This window comes from Triturus cristatus, chromosome 4_1 (genome assembly GCF_964204655.1).
Source record: "Triturus cristatus chromosome 4_1, aTriCri1.1, whole genome shotgun sequence".
In the NCBI taxonomy this organism is placed as follows: Eukaryota; Metazoa; Chordata; class Amphibia; order Caudata; family Salamandridae; genus Triturus; species Triturus cristatus.
The window spans coordinates 957,006,683-957,026,736 of record NC_140585.1 but is presented as its reverse complement, the minus strand read 5'-3'; the positions used below and the strand labels follow the sequence as shown (position 1 = coordinate 957,026,736).

Below are 20,054 nucleotides of genomic sequence, written 5' to 3'. Positions count from 1 at the left end.
ACGAAACCGGCCCCAAATTTATATCCACAAAAGTCTCAAGATACACACCCATACAGAATCTCAGATCAACCACTATGAATATGCTGACCATTCCTAGATTCAATTGAAAGAGAATGGGGGGGGGTTCTCGCTTCTCGGTGCTTGGCCCAACATTTTGGAATTCCTTGCCAATAGAAATCAGACTAACACCTGAGTACTCCAGTTCCAGGACAAAAAACTGAAAACATGGCTGTTCACCCTAGCCTACTGATAGAGCCCCTTAGCATAGCTCCCCCACTCCTCACAGCGCCAAGAGATCATTGGTATACGAGCGTTTTATAAATTTCCTAAACATATGGTGTCCAGTACCTATGAAAATTCAGCCGACTGTCAGTTACCCATTGTTACCCATTATTGCTTTGGTCGTGTGTTTTCCGCAACTAATATCAGTGCTTCCGGGCGCAAGATGCTGCATGCCATGATGTGTAAGGAGACCCGGGATGAGAGCGTTGTCAGCGCATTACTCAGAGCGGCCGACTGGGGTCTGGAGCGGAGGACCCAGGTTTGAGTCTCGGCGCCGACTCAACAAATAGATAAGTGGTGGTGAAGTGAATGGTGTGTAATCACTGTCACAACAATGCACAGGTAGGCGGCTGCCAAAGAGTTTGGAGTGCGCTGGACGTTGCTGGTGGGTAGCATAGTGTATATCAATCATAGCCCTGGTAAAAAAATAAAATAATAATGTGTAGTCCTCTCAAACCCTGCTTTTGTCACAAGATTCTGGCAGCGGTGGGGAGAGAGGCGGTAACTGCGTGACCTTTCCGAGTGCGTTGGCACCGAGTAGAGGTGGCCGAGCCAAGGGTCTGGCAGGGATCGTGGTGCTGAGGCGAGAGCCGAGCCAAAACATAATTGCTATTGGAATCGAAAATAAACATGTGATATTCAAATTGCATTGGGTGGTTACGGCTGCGGGTAACGGGGACTAGATGCTACAATGGCCTCTCGCGGATTTAAGAATGGCCTCTACATAAAAAGCTTCAAGAAAAGTTCTAAAACAGGGTTCTAGACCTGCATGGCTTGAGATCTGTTCCAATGCAAGGATACCTATCAATGTATGGGCCTTTATGTGACTCGCCGCAGACGCAAGGCATTTTTATTTACTCAACAAAAAAAATTATGCATTCGGAAATCTAACTTGCTTGCGGACGGGAGCCGCCAGCCGGCTTTCGGCCCCTTCGAAAACTCCTTCATCAAGAAAGTCTCGCGCTTTTGAGCCCTTTTTACCCTGAGAAGCGTCCACCCCAATGCAGCACAGTCCAGGGGCGTAACACAGGCCCCCGCATCCCCCGCGGTGCGGGGGGGGCTGGGGGGGGGGGGGGGGGGTTGGCGTCGCTGCAGGGGACCCCCTCGGCACTCCAGTTCGGCCTGAGCGCTCCGTATTTAAATCTGGAGCGGGGGACTGCCGCAATGCTACAGAGGTGTTCAAGTCCAAGTTTTGGGGAGCACGGCGTAAGGAGAGACACCTCTGCAGCATTCCCCCGCTCCGGATTTAAATATGGAGCGCTCAGGTCTAACTAGTGTGGCGAGGGGGTCCCCTGCAGCTCGGGCCCCGTTTGATACACATCTCAATTGACGCTATTTAGTAGTCACGAGAGGTATCCGCAGGGCTGGATTGGGTACCCAAAGGAGGCCTGGCAAATTTGGTCAGATTAGCCCCTGTGTGTCGCATAGCGAGCCTGGCCACTACAAGGGGAGTTTAGGGGGGGTGGTGAGGAACGGGGGTTTGAGTACGCCCCCCTAAAAAGTGGGGGGAAATGGTGCATTTTACAACACGTTTTTAACTATACATTAAATTGTATTAGCTTTTAAAGCATAGTAAATGGTGACATTACAGTGCACCAGGATACAACAATCTTTATTGGGGCCTTTCAATGATTCCTTCACTATCACCCTCAAAGAGTGCCCCTCATCTAGCCATAGCCCCTCTGTCACATGTATTTCATTTCTTTTATAGTGCCTCTCATACCAGTGGAGGGTGTCGGAGCACTTTACATCACACACACATTGAGACAATGACTAATATGTAAGTCGGTGTATAGGAAACAGCGGCGTAACAATAGCTCCTTCAGCCCCCGCGGTGCTAGGGGTCTGAGCTGCAGGGGACCCACTCTGGCACTGTGCATGTGCGGCTAGCCCCAGAGCTCCTGCCTGGGTCGGAGCATCAGGGGCCCCCTCCATGATCTTTGCAGGGGGGCCCCTTCAAGTTTCATTACGCCACTGGCACAGTCACATGTGAAGTGCAAATTAGGACAGTGAATCCCTAGACTGTGTGTTTCTTTTGCGTCAGCAAAGCACACTAATACCTCCGGGGTGATTTAAAATAGACAATGCACAAATAGGTATGGCATGATCTGACCACCTCCAAGTGTAGGTAAGAAGGGTTAATGGACCGTTTCACTAACCGGTATTCATTCCCCCGTTGCATGAGGTGGTATGGGAGTTTTGGGAAACAGTATTAGTTATTATATTCCTGCAGTGGTGGGGAATGGCGAGAGAGCATTGCACAGTGCCATCATGCTGCTGTGAGCCTCGCTCACGGACAGAGGATGCATTGCCATGGTCTGAGGGGCGTTGCAGACCCGGCAGGTAGCGAGCAAAATCGATATACAGCAGCGGGGTGCATTGTGCAAATCTGCGAACTGCTGGTTCGAGAAAACCGTATAAATAGGCAAACCGTGGCTGCGAGAGACTTGAGTCGCGGTGGCCCAGGAGTGAAGGTATGAGCTCTTATTCGGAAGGCATAATGGGCCGTTGCCCAGTTAAATCTATTGGAAATGGTAGACTTCTCAGTTTCTAGCCTCACAGGCGCGCGTGCGCATAGTGAGCAAGTGCGCAGCCATCCGTAAGTTTACACCAGAAGGTTTCAACGATTACGGGCATTCATGGGAGAGAAGTGGACAAGGGTTACTGTTTTTGTGTGGCTGGAGGTCAGAACGGGTGATGACTGACCGCACTGCAGCCGGTTCGCCGGTGTCTACAGATCCAGGACAGTCACTGTCTTCACTAACAAGGTTCGCTTAGGAGAAACCCTCTGCTGCTGGATGCGGAGGAGGGTGAGTGCTGTGGGCTCCAAATTGGCCCTGAGGGGTTGGTTTGGAAAGGGACGGAGAGTCATATCTGTGTGTGCGTTTGTTTAATGCCCCCAACCCTTTCTCTTGGCTTCATGTGGCTGGACAGTTATACGGGCCGACTTGGAAACTAGGGGACCGGGTTCGCGCTCGGTGGGCGGATCAAACATCCTGTCATCCTGGGCAAATCACTTGATCTGGATTCACCCATCTGTGGTGCAACTGGTGCTCATGTGAAGCGACCTGACACTCGCGGTTTTTAGTTCGTGCCAGATACAACTTAAAAAAAAAAAAAGAGTAGTCCTTGGAGAGACTGACTTTTGCCCTGCCTCAATGTAGCACGTGCTGGCCAGCAGCCATGACTTTTAAATGCATTACAATTTCGCTCTTGCTATGGTTGAATCCTTGATTCTTCATGCACGCACCCGTGCTCAGCCTTAGGGTATTTCTAATGCCTCCATCCCACAGACGAGTGACTTTGGTGTGAATCGCACGACAGTCGCATGGTCATAGCCAGTGCAGCAGTACCTGGCCCCGACCGGCGGAGGGAGCTTCCTTGAGAAATAATAGGGAGAAAAGACCCGGCGGCACAGCTCCTTGCCTGACTGGTAGTTTCTCCAAAAACACAAGCATTGGCATAGCCAATAGGTCTCGCCTTTGGAACCTAATAACTATTTAGTTATGCAGTACAGTATCCTTGTTGCAGCAACATCAACTGTTGCATGTCCAAACACTTATAAGGTCCCAAAGGCGAGACCTATTGGCTATGCCAATCCTTGTTATTTTTTGTTAGGCACATGGAGATTTGCCCAAAACCACAGGATGTTGAGCTTCCCTGCCGAACCCGGTTCCCAAAAGTCGATGTCGACCGCTCTAGCCATAAGGCCACATCCTCTCCCCATGGTAGTTTTCCTTTGTTCTCTGTAAATTGAAAACATGCATAAAAAGAGTAGTTAGATGATTTTGCGGTTCAGCATGAACACCTCATCAGAGTGTACGTGCTCTGAAATGGTGAAACAGGTTCTTGGGGGATGTTTAGCTGTACCACAACTCCAATAAAAACACATGTGAACTTGATTTGATGCACTTGCTAGGCAGTTAAGGTGGACTTATTGTCTATGAGAGCACTTCTAAGAAAACAAGAGCACAGACTGTCACTTGCCTTTGCGGTGCAACAATTTGGTCAGATAAAAAGCTCTACAATAGGGCAAAAACCCTAAAGGGGACATTGTTAAAACTCTCTTTTCTCTAAGAGGTTTTACCTTGCAGATTTTTCTAAATGATGGAACTTTTGAGGAAGGGATATGCTGACTCCAACTTAGATGCCTCTTGGAAAAAACGCTTCAGTAAGGAGTGGGAGAAGCGCGCTGAACACTATTTACTCCACACTCATGATTTAGAAAGCAGAAGATTGAACCTTGGATTAAGGTAGGAGATGTTCTTTACCTGCTTTGAAAGAGGTTTATGTGCTAACATTCCGGAAATAAAATTTTCTGTGCATTACTAGCAAAAAAGCACAAGAAGTCATCTTCTCAATTTAGAGACATACCATTCATTGTTTGAATTGCACGCTGTAACTTGTGTGAATTAGTGTTTTGTCATGCGGAAAATACCTTTTTCCACTTAATTTTTTATTGCATAGCTAACTTTACAATAGCTCATAAACCTTCGATTTATAAATAAGTTCCACACATTTTATTCATCACATCATTTAAAAGTTTTACAAATCCATAAAATAATTTCATAAGAGGTACCTGATGAAGTAAACCTAAATGTATGTAGTTCCACATATTTTAACTGAAAAATCATAACTAATACTTCTCTTAAATTTACAACTTAGATCCATTCAAAACACCATATCCACATACAGCAAATGTAGAAACAAAAAAAGTCCCCTGAAAATATCCAGTCCCACTATTTCTTATTTTAAACTTACAGATATTGACTGTGAGGAATGGAATGGAGCGCAGCGAGTGCTTGGAAGGTGATTCAAGAGCTGTGTATTCGCAGGAATGTTAAGGATGTCAGCAATTGAATGTGTAATAACAGCTGCAGTAAAGAGCATACAAAACACGCAATTTAATGCAGTGTGGAGGAATCTGCCCTGCAACTCCAGTGCTTGACCTGCGTTGTGCATAAATAGAGGGTATACGTTTGTGGAGTCGCTTTCTCTGAAGGCTGTCGCTAACCGAATGATGAAATTATACGTTGTGTATCAAATATTTGAATTAAACATCTGCACGATTTATGTCATTTCCTAAGGCAGATAAAATGAAGGCCTAATTTCTCACAAGATGTGGTGACAATGGACTGGCAAACACAATACTTGAGTATCAAACACACGCAAAACAGTTTAAAGAGTAGATCCTTTCAGTGTTTTATTTATTTAAACAAGCGGGAACGGTGGGGAGAGATGTAGGGTGGGTCAGCAAATTAGAAGTGCTGGATGGGAGCAGAAAGGAAACGTCTCAAGCAAAACATGTAAAATAAAGAAAATCCTAAATCACAGCACAAGCAGTTGAGAAGTGCGGCAGGAAGCAATCTGGAGAAGTGGGAGGGGGAAAAAGAAATGCAGTCAACGTTCTTTAGTAGCGACTGACAACACGAGTGCCACAAGCAAAAAAGCTAAAGTAAATAAAAAAAATTGGCAATCACAGCGCATATATATAAATACCTAATAGAACGACAGGCGGAAGGTGGTGGTGGTGGTATTGCACCACACAGAGATTACCTGAATTTCAACAGGCGCTGACACAAACCGGAAATGCAGTGACTGGCAGGAGGTGATGTCACCGTGAGCTGAGGAAAAATAACAAGGAATGCGTGTGTGAGAGAGGGGGAGCAGGAGGTGGGATCTGGGAGTGGTGCGTGCCTGCGCAGTCTGCTTATTATCAAGCACTGCACTCGTGCGTGTGGCGCGCTGCTGCATGCTTCCGCAAGGTGGATGCCGCCACAAGCACGAGTGCAGTGCTTGAAAATGAGCAGAGCGACGGCTAAAGGCCCACCTATACAGTGCATGTGCGCTGCGTAGGTGAGACCTAAAAAAATCACACTGGTGATGATCGAGCATACAGGCAGGGGGTCAGAGTTTGTAGCAGCTTTGACTCCCTAATCAACAATGCAGATGGCTAACCCGCCTGCGATGAAGTAAGCATACCATGCAGATCATAGAGTGGTTTAAATAGATAGCTCCAGCATACCACTGTGGTCACAGAGATTCTTTGTTACTGTCAGGAGGTAAGTCACCAACCCAATGTAGGACATTGAGCTATGATCAGGCAGGAAGGGGCTCCATGCATACTAAAAAGCAGGCGTGAGGTGGAGTGCCCTGCTCCCACTACAGGGTTATAGGTAACGCATTACAAACAGAACACAAGACTTGGGAGCGCGGCACCGCAGTTCCTACAAATTAAAGCGCAAGCATGATTCAATAGATGCCGATGCTGAGTAGGGACAGCATCTACAATATCAATTTTTTTTTTTTTTTAAATAATTGAATAAGAGAGGCCAATAGAGCCTGTGGGGGGCGCCTCCCGGAACATAGACACACACCTGTGTAGATATGGGAGACAGGCTCCAGCTGGCATGTTTAGTTAAAATCTTAAAAAAACCAAAGACTGGCACTTTTGGGGTAATGGAAAATGGCATCAGGACCTTAGTTTCGAGCGGTGTGATCCACTGACTGCCATCTGCAATCTAAGTAGCGCCCAGGGTTGTGTGGCACATGCCACTGAGTGCGTGCATCATACCGGGATAGTGGGGCCCAACTTCAAGCAAAGCTAAAGAAATGCGCTCCTGTATTAAGCCAGGAGTTAGTCTCCTGCGATGTAGTTCTACTGTGTGTTAAAAAAATTAATAAATCCATTACAAACCGTACATCATGAATGACCTTCCTGGTTGGAAGCTTGGTACAAACAGGAAATCTGACTTTGTGGGTAAGTCAACGTGACACCAGCCTACTAACTGGGGTATGAGTTTGTTAGGTACGGCGTGCTACATCTCTCCGCCCAGAAAATTGGTGTATGACTTTCTTTTCTTTCATTTATGACATCTGCGAGCGGAGACAAACGCTGGGGGGCTGAATAGGATCCAACTGTATCGCACACCGCTACGAGAACCAGCCTTTCAGCAACCCTAAAGGGATTACAGGTGGTGTCTGCATGGTACCCTGAGGTATGGGTGATCCAACTGAGAGGCAGCGACCTCACGCAGCTCGGGAGGATGGCCCTCCTCCACGCCATCCAGATAGGCTTGGCGGAGGGGGCCAAGCTGTGTGGCAGCACCACCATCTTATGGCCCGAAATAATAGTCCGGCTGGCATGGTGAGGTGTCCTGTCAAATAGCGCATTGGATATCTACAGGAAGCGAGCCAGCAGATGCCATAAAACCAATGGCTGGGAGAGCAGCCAGCCCGGCCTGATCAACCCAGGTCGCCCAGAGCTTTACACGCAGGTTGGTATGCATCTTGCAAAAAAGAAAAAAAGAGAGTAAGAAGAAAGGGTAATCGACAAGGAGTATGGGGGAGCCGCAGGGAGACGGAAGCCTACCTTGCAGTGTGACGGCGAAGACGGCATTTGTTGGTAAGGAGGCACCCCCTCAGGGTGGTGTGTAGGAAGAAGGCTACTCACCTTGGGATGCCTCACGGCAGGGTGAGTAGGCCATAAAGGGGGAACAAGCAGAGACTGCACTCACAGTGGAGACCTGCCGAATGGCAGGACACAAAATGGACAAAACAAGGTAGCGAGTTGGGGCTAACTCCAGGGAGAGGCTACCCCCTCACCCCCCACAATCCGCGTGAAAACCAACAGGGAAGTTTATGACCCCATAAAACCGCCTGTATGATGGCCTAAACAAACTGAGGAGTGGTAGACCGATAACAGATTGTGATGTAAGAATGATTTATGACCTGTCACGTGATTTACGAGCATGTCAAATGATTTAGGACTGCTAAATGGATTGATTAATGAACTGTCATGTTTATGATTTATGAGCATGTCAAAATGATTCATGACACCCCCGTGACGTGGGTTTATGGCCTAGTCATAGCGGGCTATGACCAAGGTACTGTAACGCAAAAAGTAATTCGTACCGGTTATGCAAAATAAACTGCAGCCAACCTATACCACAAGAAACAAGACACACATGTGTTGGCAAGCTTTATTGGATAATGTGTGTAGTATGACATGTATGGCAGTTTGGGAGTGGGCCCAGTGCGGAGGTTATATAATGCTCATTCCTATGGGTTGCTCCATTGCCGTTTCCTGGTTGACAACTAAAAGCACGTATACTCCTTGTCTGACTGTTTACTGCCCATTCTTATGGGGATCTCCATTGACACTCCCTGTGTGCACTTATTAAACCATATAGCATTACTGGTTAGAATGACTAGTCCTCTGTGTCCTTCCCCTACCACTCCTGAATAGAATTCTCAGAGCATAAGAAAGCGAGTATAAGCTTAAAAAAACTAAGACTACCAAAAACACAAGGAGGGGTGAACCTAGCGGATTTCAAGCTATTCCAACTCGCTTTCATTGCCAAACAGGGCACACAGTGGGTAGACCAGACAACGGAATACACACCGGTTTGGTTTCAAGTAGAAAAGGCCATTCTGAACAACCTGAACTCACTAGCCCTACTAACAACAAACGCATACCCACACGCGAACAACCCTATACTGAGAAATACCAAAATAGCACTTTTAAAACTTGACAAATAAATGGAGGTCAGTATCAAAGGCTCGAAATCAGAAGCAATATGGTGGAATAACACTCTCAAATACAAAGGGAAAACCCTTAGATTCGACGCATGGATAGAGAAGGGCATCTCGCACCCGCATCAACTAGAAAAGGAAGCAACACCAATCACATTCCCTGAATTGAAGACAACCCACCATCTAGAAGACCTAGATCTGTACAGGTTTCTAAAGATAAAGACAGCCATAACAAAATCAAAAATAATAGACACCACGCCCTCGATCTTCCAATACGTAGCGAACGTAAATAAACTAGGCCACCAAGCATCAAAAATATACAAAACACTACGACCCCTCAAGTCCAAAGTGAACAATAAAACAAAGGGATACTGGGACACACTCATACAACCCCCGCTAAAAGAACAGGAGTGGGAAAGGATATGGGCCTCGGCCACACGAAATAAAATCACCCCAGTTCTCGCCCAAACCAAACTATGGCTGCTACACAACATTCTGGACCCCAGCCCGGCTACACACACTAGGCCTCAGAGATAACCCAATCTGTTGGAACTGCAACATGGGGAGGGGGGGACTTGGAACACCTGGTCTTCCAATGCCCAAGGCTCAAGATCTTTTGGGTAAGGTGATGGACTTTATAGACAATGTTTTTAATGGCAAGATTACAAGGAACTTTGCCTCACTAATCGCAGCGTTCATTCGAACAGACCTCCCTACAGAGGGAGAGAGAGAACTTTTGGACCTACTCCTGACAGCAGCGATCAAACTGGTGCTAACTAACTGGAAAGACTCCTCAAAAACATCCTACAAGAACTGGCTCAACTGGATCATCCACATTAGGGGAGCAGACAACCTGGCAATGCAATACACCCCGTGGAAGGCGACATCCAGAGGCCTATGGGAAGCTCTGGACAAGGCGCTAGTCCTTTATGACCCTCCGTAAGAAACAGCTCCAATCAGGAGCCATGTCAAAGACTAGAACAAAACGACGACCTATCTTTGAGAGTATATAGAGTTGTGCTTCTATCCTATCCTCCTCCTCGACTTATTCAATCTGTCCTATACACTCCCACTTTAAGACCTCTCTTTTCATCATAAGAATTTAGCCAGCAATGGGGGAGTTGACCAAAAGGTACCATTATACTAATCGATATACCTTGTAGCCCAAGGGCGGCGAACCCGACAGACAAATGTTTTTTTATGTTTATAAAAAATCCTGTATAAAATTAAAATAAAAAAGAATTCTCAGAGCATATACTTTAGATGATTATATAAAGCCAATTTTGGTGGGTTGCTCCCTGCCACTCCAGAGTGGACTTCACAGACCAAGTATGTTAGCTGTACAGTGCCTACTTATATGGATTGCTGACTGCCACATCTTAGTGGACACCTCAGATCTACCATAGGGCTAGTTGTATAATTGTTGCCACTTTTGTCTCTCTGTGGTTTGCGTTGCTCTCATTTGCTCCTAGGTGAGCACCTCAGAGCAAGCACAGTGGCTGATTATATAATGCCCATTTTCATGTCTTTCTGATCTGTGTCTCTCAAGTCCATGGAGCACTGCTGTTTGTGATGCTCATTTCTATTGATTTGGCGGCTGCTGTTCCTGATCCTAAGCAGATGAACTCAGATGAAGATGGGATCCCTGTTTTTCTGAAGAGACCATTCTGGCTGGTGTCTAGAAACTGGAATATTGTTATTGGAGAATGTGGGGCAGTGCTTGGAATGCGTAGTGAGACGCAGAGAGAAAAAGCATCCACCCCCCCTTTAAAAAAAAAAACAAACCCACACCTTACCTTGAAACTACCCAAACCCCCACCACCCCATAAAGCTACCCCAAACCCCCACCACCCCATAAAGCTCCCCCGAATCCCCCACCATCCCTTAAAACTCCCCCGAACCTCCACCACCCCATAAAACTATCTCAAAACCCCACATCACCTGAAAACTACCACAACCCCCTCCCCCTGACCTGGCCCCAGCCCCACTTACCTGTCCGTGTCCACTTCCAGACGCTCCTCTTTCCCCTTCCCATTCCTAACATTGTAGCGCATTTGCCTTAACCACTCATGTGCATGGTTAAGGCAAAGTCGCTGTTTGGGCAAAGGTGGTTACGCTTGCGCGCTACCGGAACTCGTGGCTCTGGCCACTTTCCGGATGTTTTCCGTTGCAGGTTGAGTGCCCAAGTGAATTCGGGATGTAGCGTGACCCAAATGCCCAGGTATTTAAAAAACTGACTCATCAGAGGGGAATCGTGGACTGCCAGTCAAAACAGTTCTGGGATGGTGGCAAGGGAACCAGCATAGATTTGAAAGAATTCTTCTTCAAGCCAGAGACCCTCCCAACGGCATCAAGGAACTGGAGGCAGCGAGGGCCTCTCTCTGCTGGATTTGCGAGGTTAAGGAGAACATAGTCTACATGCAATGCGATATGGTCCTCCTGCCCCACCCCCCCAGGGCCAGCCCTGGTATTGTGAGCCCTCCCGAATAAGTTGGGCCAAAGGTTCTATGGCCAAGGCAACAAGCATTGGCATAGCCAATAGGTCTCGCTTTTGGGACCTTATAAGTATTTAGTTATGCAGCACAATATCCTTGGTGCAACAACATCAACTGTTGCATGGCTAAATACTTATAAGGTCCCAAAAGCGAGATCTATTGGCTATGCCAATGCTTGTTGCTCGCGCTTCTTGTTTTCTAATGCTGTGTGTTGATGCAGGATACGAGTCCGCCAGATATTCTTGTTCTATAATGCTGCTATCAGCTTGTTCTGTGCATTACATAAAAGGGTTCAGTGGCCATTTCAGAGCTCTAATTGGAATGATTGTCACCATGGTGTTTTCTTTATGTACTGATACTCCTGTTTGCATTCACTTGCCTAGACGAGGGACTGATCTCTGTCTACATACGTATGTTGCTGTGCAAAGCTTATATTTTTTCTGCAAATAATAACAAGGAACAGTTTAAGCCCTCAACAAGAACACGTTTGTCTCCTTTTAAGGAAAACTGTGCATTTGAAAAACTGACTTCAGACAGTCACTAACCTCGGGATGTTCGATAGGTTTCCTGTTACTCTTTTTTTATTAGTCACAATTGACCAGCATTTGGTAATTAAAATAGGAGCGGCATTAATCAGGACGTTTATGGAGTGTGTGTTTACGATGCATGACGTGGCCCGGTTGGCATTTCCTGGTTCTTAATGGGCAGCGTCTTAATTTATTTTTTGGTGTGTAACTCATCCAAGACTACATCACAGGCAAATGTCCTCAAATGTTAGGTATTTTCTTTTTATCTCAGTTCCTACTTAACCCGTACAGTCTCCTTACTAGTGAGGAGGTTAAAGGTCAGCGTACTACGCATCTGCGCCAGGATCTGCCAGCTGTGTCTACTTCACACAGGTTTTGGGCAAGTTTGGATTTGCCTTCTTTGTGTTGCAATTGCGGTTGCCACGGTGCCATCTTGCACGTGCTTTGACAAATATTATTGTAACACTGATAACTGTGATCACAGGTATGTGCGGTTACCCAATGCCATGATTGTGATGTAACGCCTTCAGTCAGCCCTATAACAGATTGGCATTATTGTGGAGCGGAAACTAATTTTTAGAATCATTGGAGTGTGGGTTTTCAGAGACATGTTTCAGTTGTCTCGAGACATCTCTAAGTCCCTTATGTTGAGATAGGGTAATTTTGGATCCTGATTTCCATAACCGCAGCAGTTAACTTCCTGGTACTGACGAAAGTTGGCATCATTTAGACTATAAGTCACCGAACATATACTGCCTTTGATGCTAGGAGTCAAAGCAGTTCTGCTATTACTTCATGCAACACTAATGAAGTTGTGTTATTAATTGGGAGCGATGGATGAGGAAGGACAGTTGACTTAATATTCTCCATCTCTGTGATAGTCACGTGCTCAAGGGAGTTGAAGCTAATGAAATGAATTTGGCACTACAAATATTTCCGGAAATTAAATGTCAAGTAATTAGACTTATTTTGGAAAGTTGCTGTTTTCCACTCTTCTTAAACCAGCAAAACAAAGTATTTCGCAATACTCTGTTAAAGAAAAAAATCTCCTAGCAGTTGCAATGGTATTTCACATCAATCCAAGTCTAAGGCATCCTCATCAAGTTAATTTTGGTAACCTTTAGATTAACAGAAAGATGCAATTCAAATTCGACTGAATAATGCGCAGAAAATGTTTTTACTGAATAATGTTGCTAACATGGCCTACGTTTTCCAACTAGTTGTAAATGCAAAAAAAGCACTCATGTTACAACAGTAACATCCTTTATGTGCAACCATTACTTCACCAAAACCATAGGGGTAGTGTAGGTGACACCAACCGCACTTTGCCCCTCCCCCCACACAACATCACAGGAGATGGCATCATTCAGTAACGGTTTCACAAGTGTGCTTTATGAAGTTTAACATACTTTAATTCAGGTTTATGTTGTTATACCAACCGTGACGGCTGCTCACACAACATTTTCTGGACTTTACACAATAAAGAACAGTAAATGTTCTGGCACCCAGGATAATGTGCTGCAAGGCTAAATACTTACAAGGTCCCAAAGGCGAGACCTATTGGCTATGCTTGATAGGTTACAACTTTGATAGATTGATAGGTTATAAACATAGTGTTTTGTAGAGATCTGACAGGTGGATTAATGTAAAAGGAATGACTGCCTCGCTTTTGGGAATACCTGATTCTTTGAAGCAGAAGGAGGCATCATTTTGCGTTTCGCCACTGCTATGCACAGGCCTACCACCCTTAAACATAGACCATGTGACCTATGCACAAGAAAAGTACAGTCCTACACTCTGCACCACCCACCAGGGCAGGACTGCATGGGTGAGGTGCACTTTGGCTTACCACAGATTGGATGGCCTGTGCACAAGGACAGAATAGTCGATGCGTTGCTCCTATCACCAGCACCCCCTCCCCAATCCTCCACGTACTGCATCGTCTGTGCACAGGGCCAGCACGGCCAGTAAATATGATTGGCGTAGAACAATCCCTTCGTGTGTAGCCATACGAGTGACTTTTGAACCGTTTCTAAGATCGTCTGTCACCTCCTAGCAAAGTTTCAGTTGTTGCCAGGAGGCAGGTGAGTGGAGGAAGAGGGGAGCATCGTGGGGGGGGGTGGGCTTATCAAGCAAAACCACTTAAAGATTATCCAGGGTTATCAGCAAAGCCATTACTTCAAGGACAAGTAACCGCCAAAGGAGGAAGAAGAGAGCGTGCAGTGCTGCGGAGAGGAGGAGCAGGCACTACACGGGGCACAACAGAGGTGGGCAGATTCATGTGGCAGAGGGTTACTCAGCCGACCTAGAGACAGAGTGGCACCTCCTCTACCGAACCCCCGCAGAGATAGACTAAGGGGGTCACAAGGATCCTACACCAACTAAAAGGGGGGCATAAGTGGGCACAGAGCAACCCTGCCTACCAAGAGAGGGATGGGCTCCTTAAAGACGGGATGGGATGAATACTCGTGGGGAATTCACTGACCCCGAAGCAAAGCAGAATGGGCAGAGTAAAAATATCTAAATAAAAAAAAAACAGAACACACCCAAGGAATTCGCCGACTCCGGCCGTGATACACACTGAAGCGGCAGAGAAACCACCCCCTCCGGCCACTTGAGACGGGCGCACTAGCACATGGATTGGAGGGGGGGGTATGTAAAATGGTAGAGGGGGGAGAACACCAACACCGATGCATTCGTAAAGGTTAGAGTTCACTCGAATGGCAAGAACCTTATAAGAAATACTAAGAAGAAGAGCAAGGAGACTTTACACAGAAGCGAGCAGGACTTGAGGCTCAGCCCAGCTCTGTCTGACATATGCACTAAAGGGGGTTGCAAACTCAGACAAAGCTGCTGGGGCTGAGGACAGCAGCCCCGCACAGCAGCAGTAATTATGTACTTTTGTAACAATCACAGCATTCTCGCGGGTGACGCAATTGTAACAAAAGTAATGAAAACGAAAACAAGTTTTCATTACTTTTGTTACAATCACGTCACCCGCGTGGGGGGCTGTGATTGCATCAAAAGTAAATAAATAGAAATCAGTTTTTCCCCCTATTTCTTTACTTTTGATGCAATTGCAGCACCCACGTGGTTGACGCGATTGTAACAAAAGTAACAAAAATGAAAAGAAATAATGGGCAACCGCTTTCAGCATGTACCCCCCCTCGCCTCCGCTGTCTTTGCCATTTTGCACTCGGACAAACCTACCTGGTGGTGTCCTTGCGTGTCCTCTTCCCAGGAGACGCGAAACTCGGGATAAAAAAGAAAGTGAAAGCGCGCACACCGTAGCAGGAGACAGGGCCTGGGACCTCTGGCAGCCTGACGGGCGGCAGGAAATATGATTAATGAGCAAGGTATAATGATAGCAGGAACCCGATTAGCACCACAAAAAGGTCACAGATCAAAGTAGTATGCATTTCATGAGTCAGCAATCACTGCATGCAATCTGTGGACTGGGAGAGGTAAACTGGAAGTCAGGAGGAACAAGACGCGCGGCCGCGAGATGCGCTCTGTGGTGGGGGGGGGAGCGTTGAAGGGAGCAAGACGGAGAGGCGGATCTGTATACACCGTCCCTTGAAGGTTCATAGGGAGCGTGCAGCCTGCGCGTATGATAGTTAAAAAAAGAGAAGGGTTTAAAGGTTTCAACAGAGCTCGTCCTTTTGTGTATTCTGAGGGACCTGGCTGAGAGGAGGCTGATAGGCAGTGTGTGTGCGGGAGGGGGGGGCCGGGTTGTGTGTTTATGCGTTGATCGTGAGGAAAAGCTAGGCAGGGTAGGGGGTTGCTACAGAGGAGAAGGGCTGTGTGGGAGGGGGTAGTGAGAGCAGAGAGCAAGGGGGTGGAGGAGCATGCTGTAAGGCTTAATGAGCCATTAAAGAAAGGCAGATGGCGGCTGCGCGCGTAACCGCAAGCTTGAGGCCAGCAAAAGCCTCTGGTAGCACTTTGAAACCCCACTTACTAAATGCCTCGCAGAGGAGAGCATGCGCTGGCTCAGGCGAGACCTAAAAAGGATAGGGGACAGGGGGCACCCCTCTCTAGTGCCCTGCTGTGTTGGAAAGGGGTCAGAAAGTTCCCATTGACACGAACCCGGGCTGTAGGATGAGAATCCAGAACATGGACCATGCTGCAGAAGCTCTGGCCAAGACCCACACGGGCCAATACCCGTACAGACCAAAACCCGCATGGACCAAGACATCCTGTAGATAATCCCAATCCACCGTATCAAACGCCTTTTCAAAGTTAATGACGAGTAGGCCTAGACTTTGATGCAAACGATGATGGTTGGCTAGTACCTGGGGAAATTAAAGCTGTACTTCCCCATACAATGAGCATTATTGTAAATTGTGACATTTTGTGGCCCTAGCCTTATTATTGTAGATTGAATAAATGGACCTGAAACATATTGTCAATTTGCTACTTCACATAGATTGTTTGTGGAGGATCCAATTGGTTTTTCAAACAATATGATCATGATGATATTCCAAAATTAATTCAACATTGCATTCATTGTTAGTCAGTTATATTTTTTTAAGTTTATCAACTGATCCCTTCCACATCATGAAAATATCATTTATGAATTGGACCCAAAGAATATTCTTCTCAGTGAAGTTTTCTTTTCTGCCATTTCAGACCTGTTCCTTTTCATACTATCCTATAGAGAAATTAGCATAAGAAAGAGAAAACTTTGAACTCATGGCTTTCCCTCCTGGTGGGATAGTGTGTTCTCATAGAAAAAAATGGGTATAAAGGACAAAGCTAGTTCTATTAATAGCTTAGAATGTTTCACGTAATGTGATCTGATATAGAGAAACTGTTTCAAAGCTTCAAGACCCTTGGTATGTTCTCTAAATGTACATAGACCTTTAACAACCACGGTAACCAACATATAGCCCCAGTCACATGGGCTTTTAAATTCTTTTCAGTAGGTCTTTGATATTGTTTAATGAAATAAAGTAGCATGTATACTAATGGGATAATGAACTAATCCACTGATTCTAATATTCATTCGCTAAAAAGGAATCTAGCCCTACGATAAAATGAGGAACTATCCTTGTGTATCTTTGAGCAGACATATATAATTGGTGTTTCACATTTAGGTAGTTGAATTTCTCATTTAAAATAGTAATCCGCTAGACCTTCATAAAATATACTTTTCCAATTTATTCTTACATGTTTTCATTCCAATTGAGTTTGAAGGTGTATAGTACATGACATTGAATTGCTTTCTTGCCTTCCTTCCATGAACTCTGTACCCTATTCGCTACATTTACAACTATATTTGGCTGAGTTCGATGGAACAGTTTTATTTATTCAGTGTTAGTGATTTGGATTTATTTAAATCATTCTTATTTCCAATGACACGTTTTGTCAAAATACTTCGCCAATTTCTTTTTATAAGACATGAATTAAGTTATTGGCTGAAAAAGTAGGACAACAATTGGATTTAGTGTAAATTCCACTGTCAACATTTTCTCCACAATCAATTACCACTGTCATTATAATTTCCTCAACCTCTGGCACTTTGAGTTATTGAACATCTACCAATCTACTTCTTTTTACCTGTGCTAAAATCCTCTGTAAACTTTTGTATGCAAAAAAAATCCAACTGCAATAATACCTCTATTTTATGTGCCGTTTTCTAAGGAGGTTCAAGAGATTATATTTGCTTCGTTTAATTTAAAGTAAAAAAGTTTAAATGATCACCATTTGTAGAAGATTAATGGATTTTAGAAGTAGGTAGGATGAGGGGCAAGTTGGCACATTGACTGGGGGGGTGGTCATTTGGAAACTGTTACATCCAGTGTGGGAGAAGTGTGGGGAATAGATCATCCAAAACAATTCATAAAATACTTTTCACACTATTCGAAGTGCAACCACTTCCAGGGTTCGTCTTCTACAGCACCCAGTAATGTTCTCTCCTGGTGGCCATTTTTATGTCAACTCAGCAGTAGAGTTTGTACGCTCCATGCAAGATACTCAGATAGTCTACAACATAGCCACTGAGTTCAAACGAAAGCTCAGAAAATGTCACAATCCTAAGGCAGAGTTGCTTTAAAAGTGGGTGCCTGCTTCTCAGAAATAATCAGCAATAGGAGTCTAATGTAGCACTCGCCATTGGGATGAATATAATGTACTTTGAGACCATGCTTAATATCAACGTATTTATTATTAGGTCGAGTAAAGAAATTCTTAAATACTATGATGATAGGTAAATAAATTAAACAAGCCATCCATTGTAAGTGGTGTTTCTTTGTGAAAATGTGTATATTCATGCCGATTTTCTTCTTAGTGGTAAATAGCTGTAGGCTGGTAAGGGCGAGGGGGCATATTTCACATGGGTCAGTGAAAAGGTTTTTAGATTCAGCTGCTCCTTTATTTGTATTACTCTAGAACTTGTTGGGTAGATCACAGTAGAGAATCCCAAACAGCGTGATTGGGGTCTATTGATACTTATAAATATTTTGAGTGCTACCTGGCTTTCACAATCAAATCTACTTCGGAAGCAGCTGTATTATTTTAATTATGATGTTCTCCTTGGGTGATTAGAGCTACAGGATTTATGTAGTGAAAATATGCATATTTATCTCTTAAGTAAAATCTGCTGTCCTTAGTATTCATGTTATTCGTGCAACAAATCATTTGTATGTTCTCTCACCAGTTGATAACAGCGCAAGTGGCAGTAAATTTGAAGATCTTATTCAGTCATTTGGGCAACACCACCAGAGGCATGAAATAGTTGACAACAAAGGCTGCAGTGCTACCGAAGATGGAGAGGACTTGGCAGGTGCTGGTCACTACAGAGAAGAGGGAGTTGAGGAGGATGACTATGAGCGATCTACGATTGGTCAGTTGTCTGACATGGATTCCAAAGAGCTGGAAGACACGTTTATTCCTGACATTGACCTCTGGAAGGAAGCAACTAGTTTACGAAAACGTAGTATAAAGGAATGACTCGTACATATGAAATTTTTACAAAATGTTTTTCTCCTTTTAGAAATATCAGGGATATCAGTGTATTTGATGCATCTTAAAACATATCTAGCACTTTCCCTAATACCAAGTATACTGTGTGCAATATTATTTTGTATAGGTTCGGTTTTCTTACAGAAAATATTCCTGCAATGTTGTATATAACTTATATCCTCAGGGACAGTATAATACTTTTATTTGTATAAAATATATGGATATGTAGCATTTTTTTTGCACATGCGTAATCACAATGTTTACAGTTACTGATGTATCTTGATTTTCCTAACTTAAGCTACTCTTTTAAGCGCAACACTGCATTCATAAAGTCATGGAAGCAATTTAAGCAATCCAACATATTTCAGGGTTTTGTTTGAGATAGTGCCCTGAAGGAAAAATCAATATAGGCTGAAAAGAAAAAATATACTTCATTTAGAGTCGCATATGTCTAACAAACATAATATAGTTGGTAACAGGTTTGCTGGCCCCTAAAGAGTCTGTTGGACTTTTTAGATCTGGTCTGATGTGTTGTCATCATGGCTTGATAGGGGACCATCAGCTGGTATTCAGCTTTTAAGTAAAAGAGGTTTTATTGCCATTTAAGGAAACCTACAGTCCGCCACAATCTAGAGCACCACACACTGTAATTAAACTTCGTAAACATTAAAGACGAGATGTAACGCATAAAATAACATCTTACATGTATTGGTGCAGGGCCAAACAAAGACAGAAACTAACAAGCATTGTCAAATGCAATAGGTTTCGCCTATGTGATTAATAATAAGCTGTTTTTTGTTGTAAGTTGTAGCTTGGTGAGCAGTTGTTCAATATAAGTTACTGAAACCTAAAAACTGTTTTATGATGTTTGTTGCATCTCCAATTGTTTGCAACTGTGACTATATTTATGTGGTGTGCATCTATGATTAGAGGAGGGTGAGTGAGGAAATGAGACAGGAGACTAATATTGGGAGATTGACATTCTTTGCTAAACCCACAATTCACAGCACCCATTTCCTACACAACCTGTCAGTTCTCACTGAAACCAGCACACAAACGTATTAATGCAGTTGTCTGTAGACCGAAAATATCCTAGTTATTGTGAAGGAACGTTTCAATTCTATTAAGAATGAGGGGGCGAGGATTCTGCTTAACTCTTTCAACTTATTCAGTTAAGAACAACATATTTGATCAAAGACTAAAAATCCCATGATTCTTTGCAAACAGTAATCAGAACAACCATAGAATCAGT

The 20,054-nt window shown here is 44.6% G+C and overlaps 1 protein-coding gene across 1 annotated transcript in view; it reads left to right on the top strand.

Annotated features, from left to right (window-relative positions):
• LOC146855895 (protein RIC-3-like) overlaps positions 1-19,656 on the top strand; it is a 161,500-nt gene extending 141,844 nt beyond the window's left edge. The window contains exon 6 of the mRNA XM_085653842.1: positions 18,498-19,656. Coding sequence (XP_085509968.1) covers positions 18,498-18,790 — 293 coding nt within the window. The 3' untranslated portion in view covers positions 18,791-19,656. The remainder of the gene's footprint in view (positions 1-18,497) is intronic.
• The last annotated feature ends 398 nt before the right edge of the window (positions 19,657-20,054 follow it).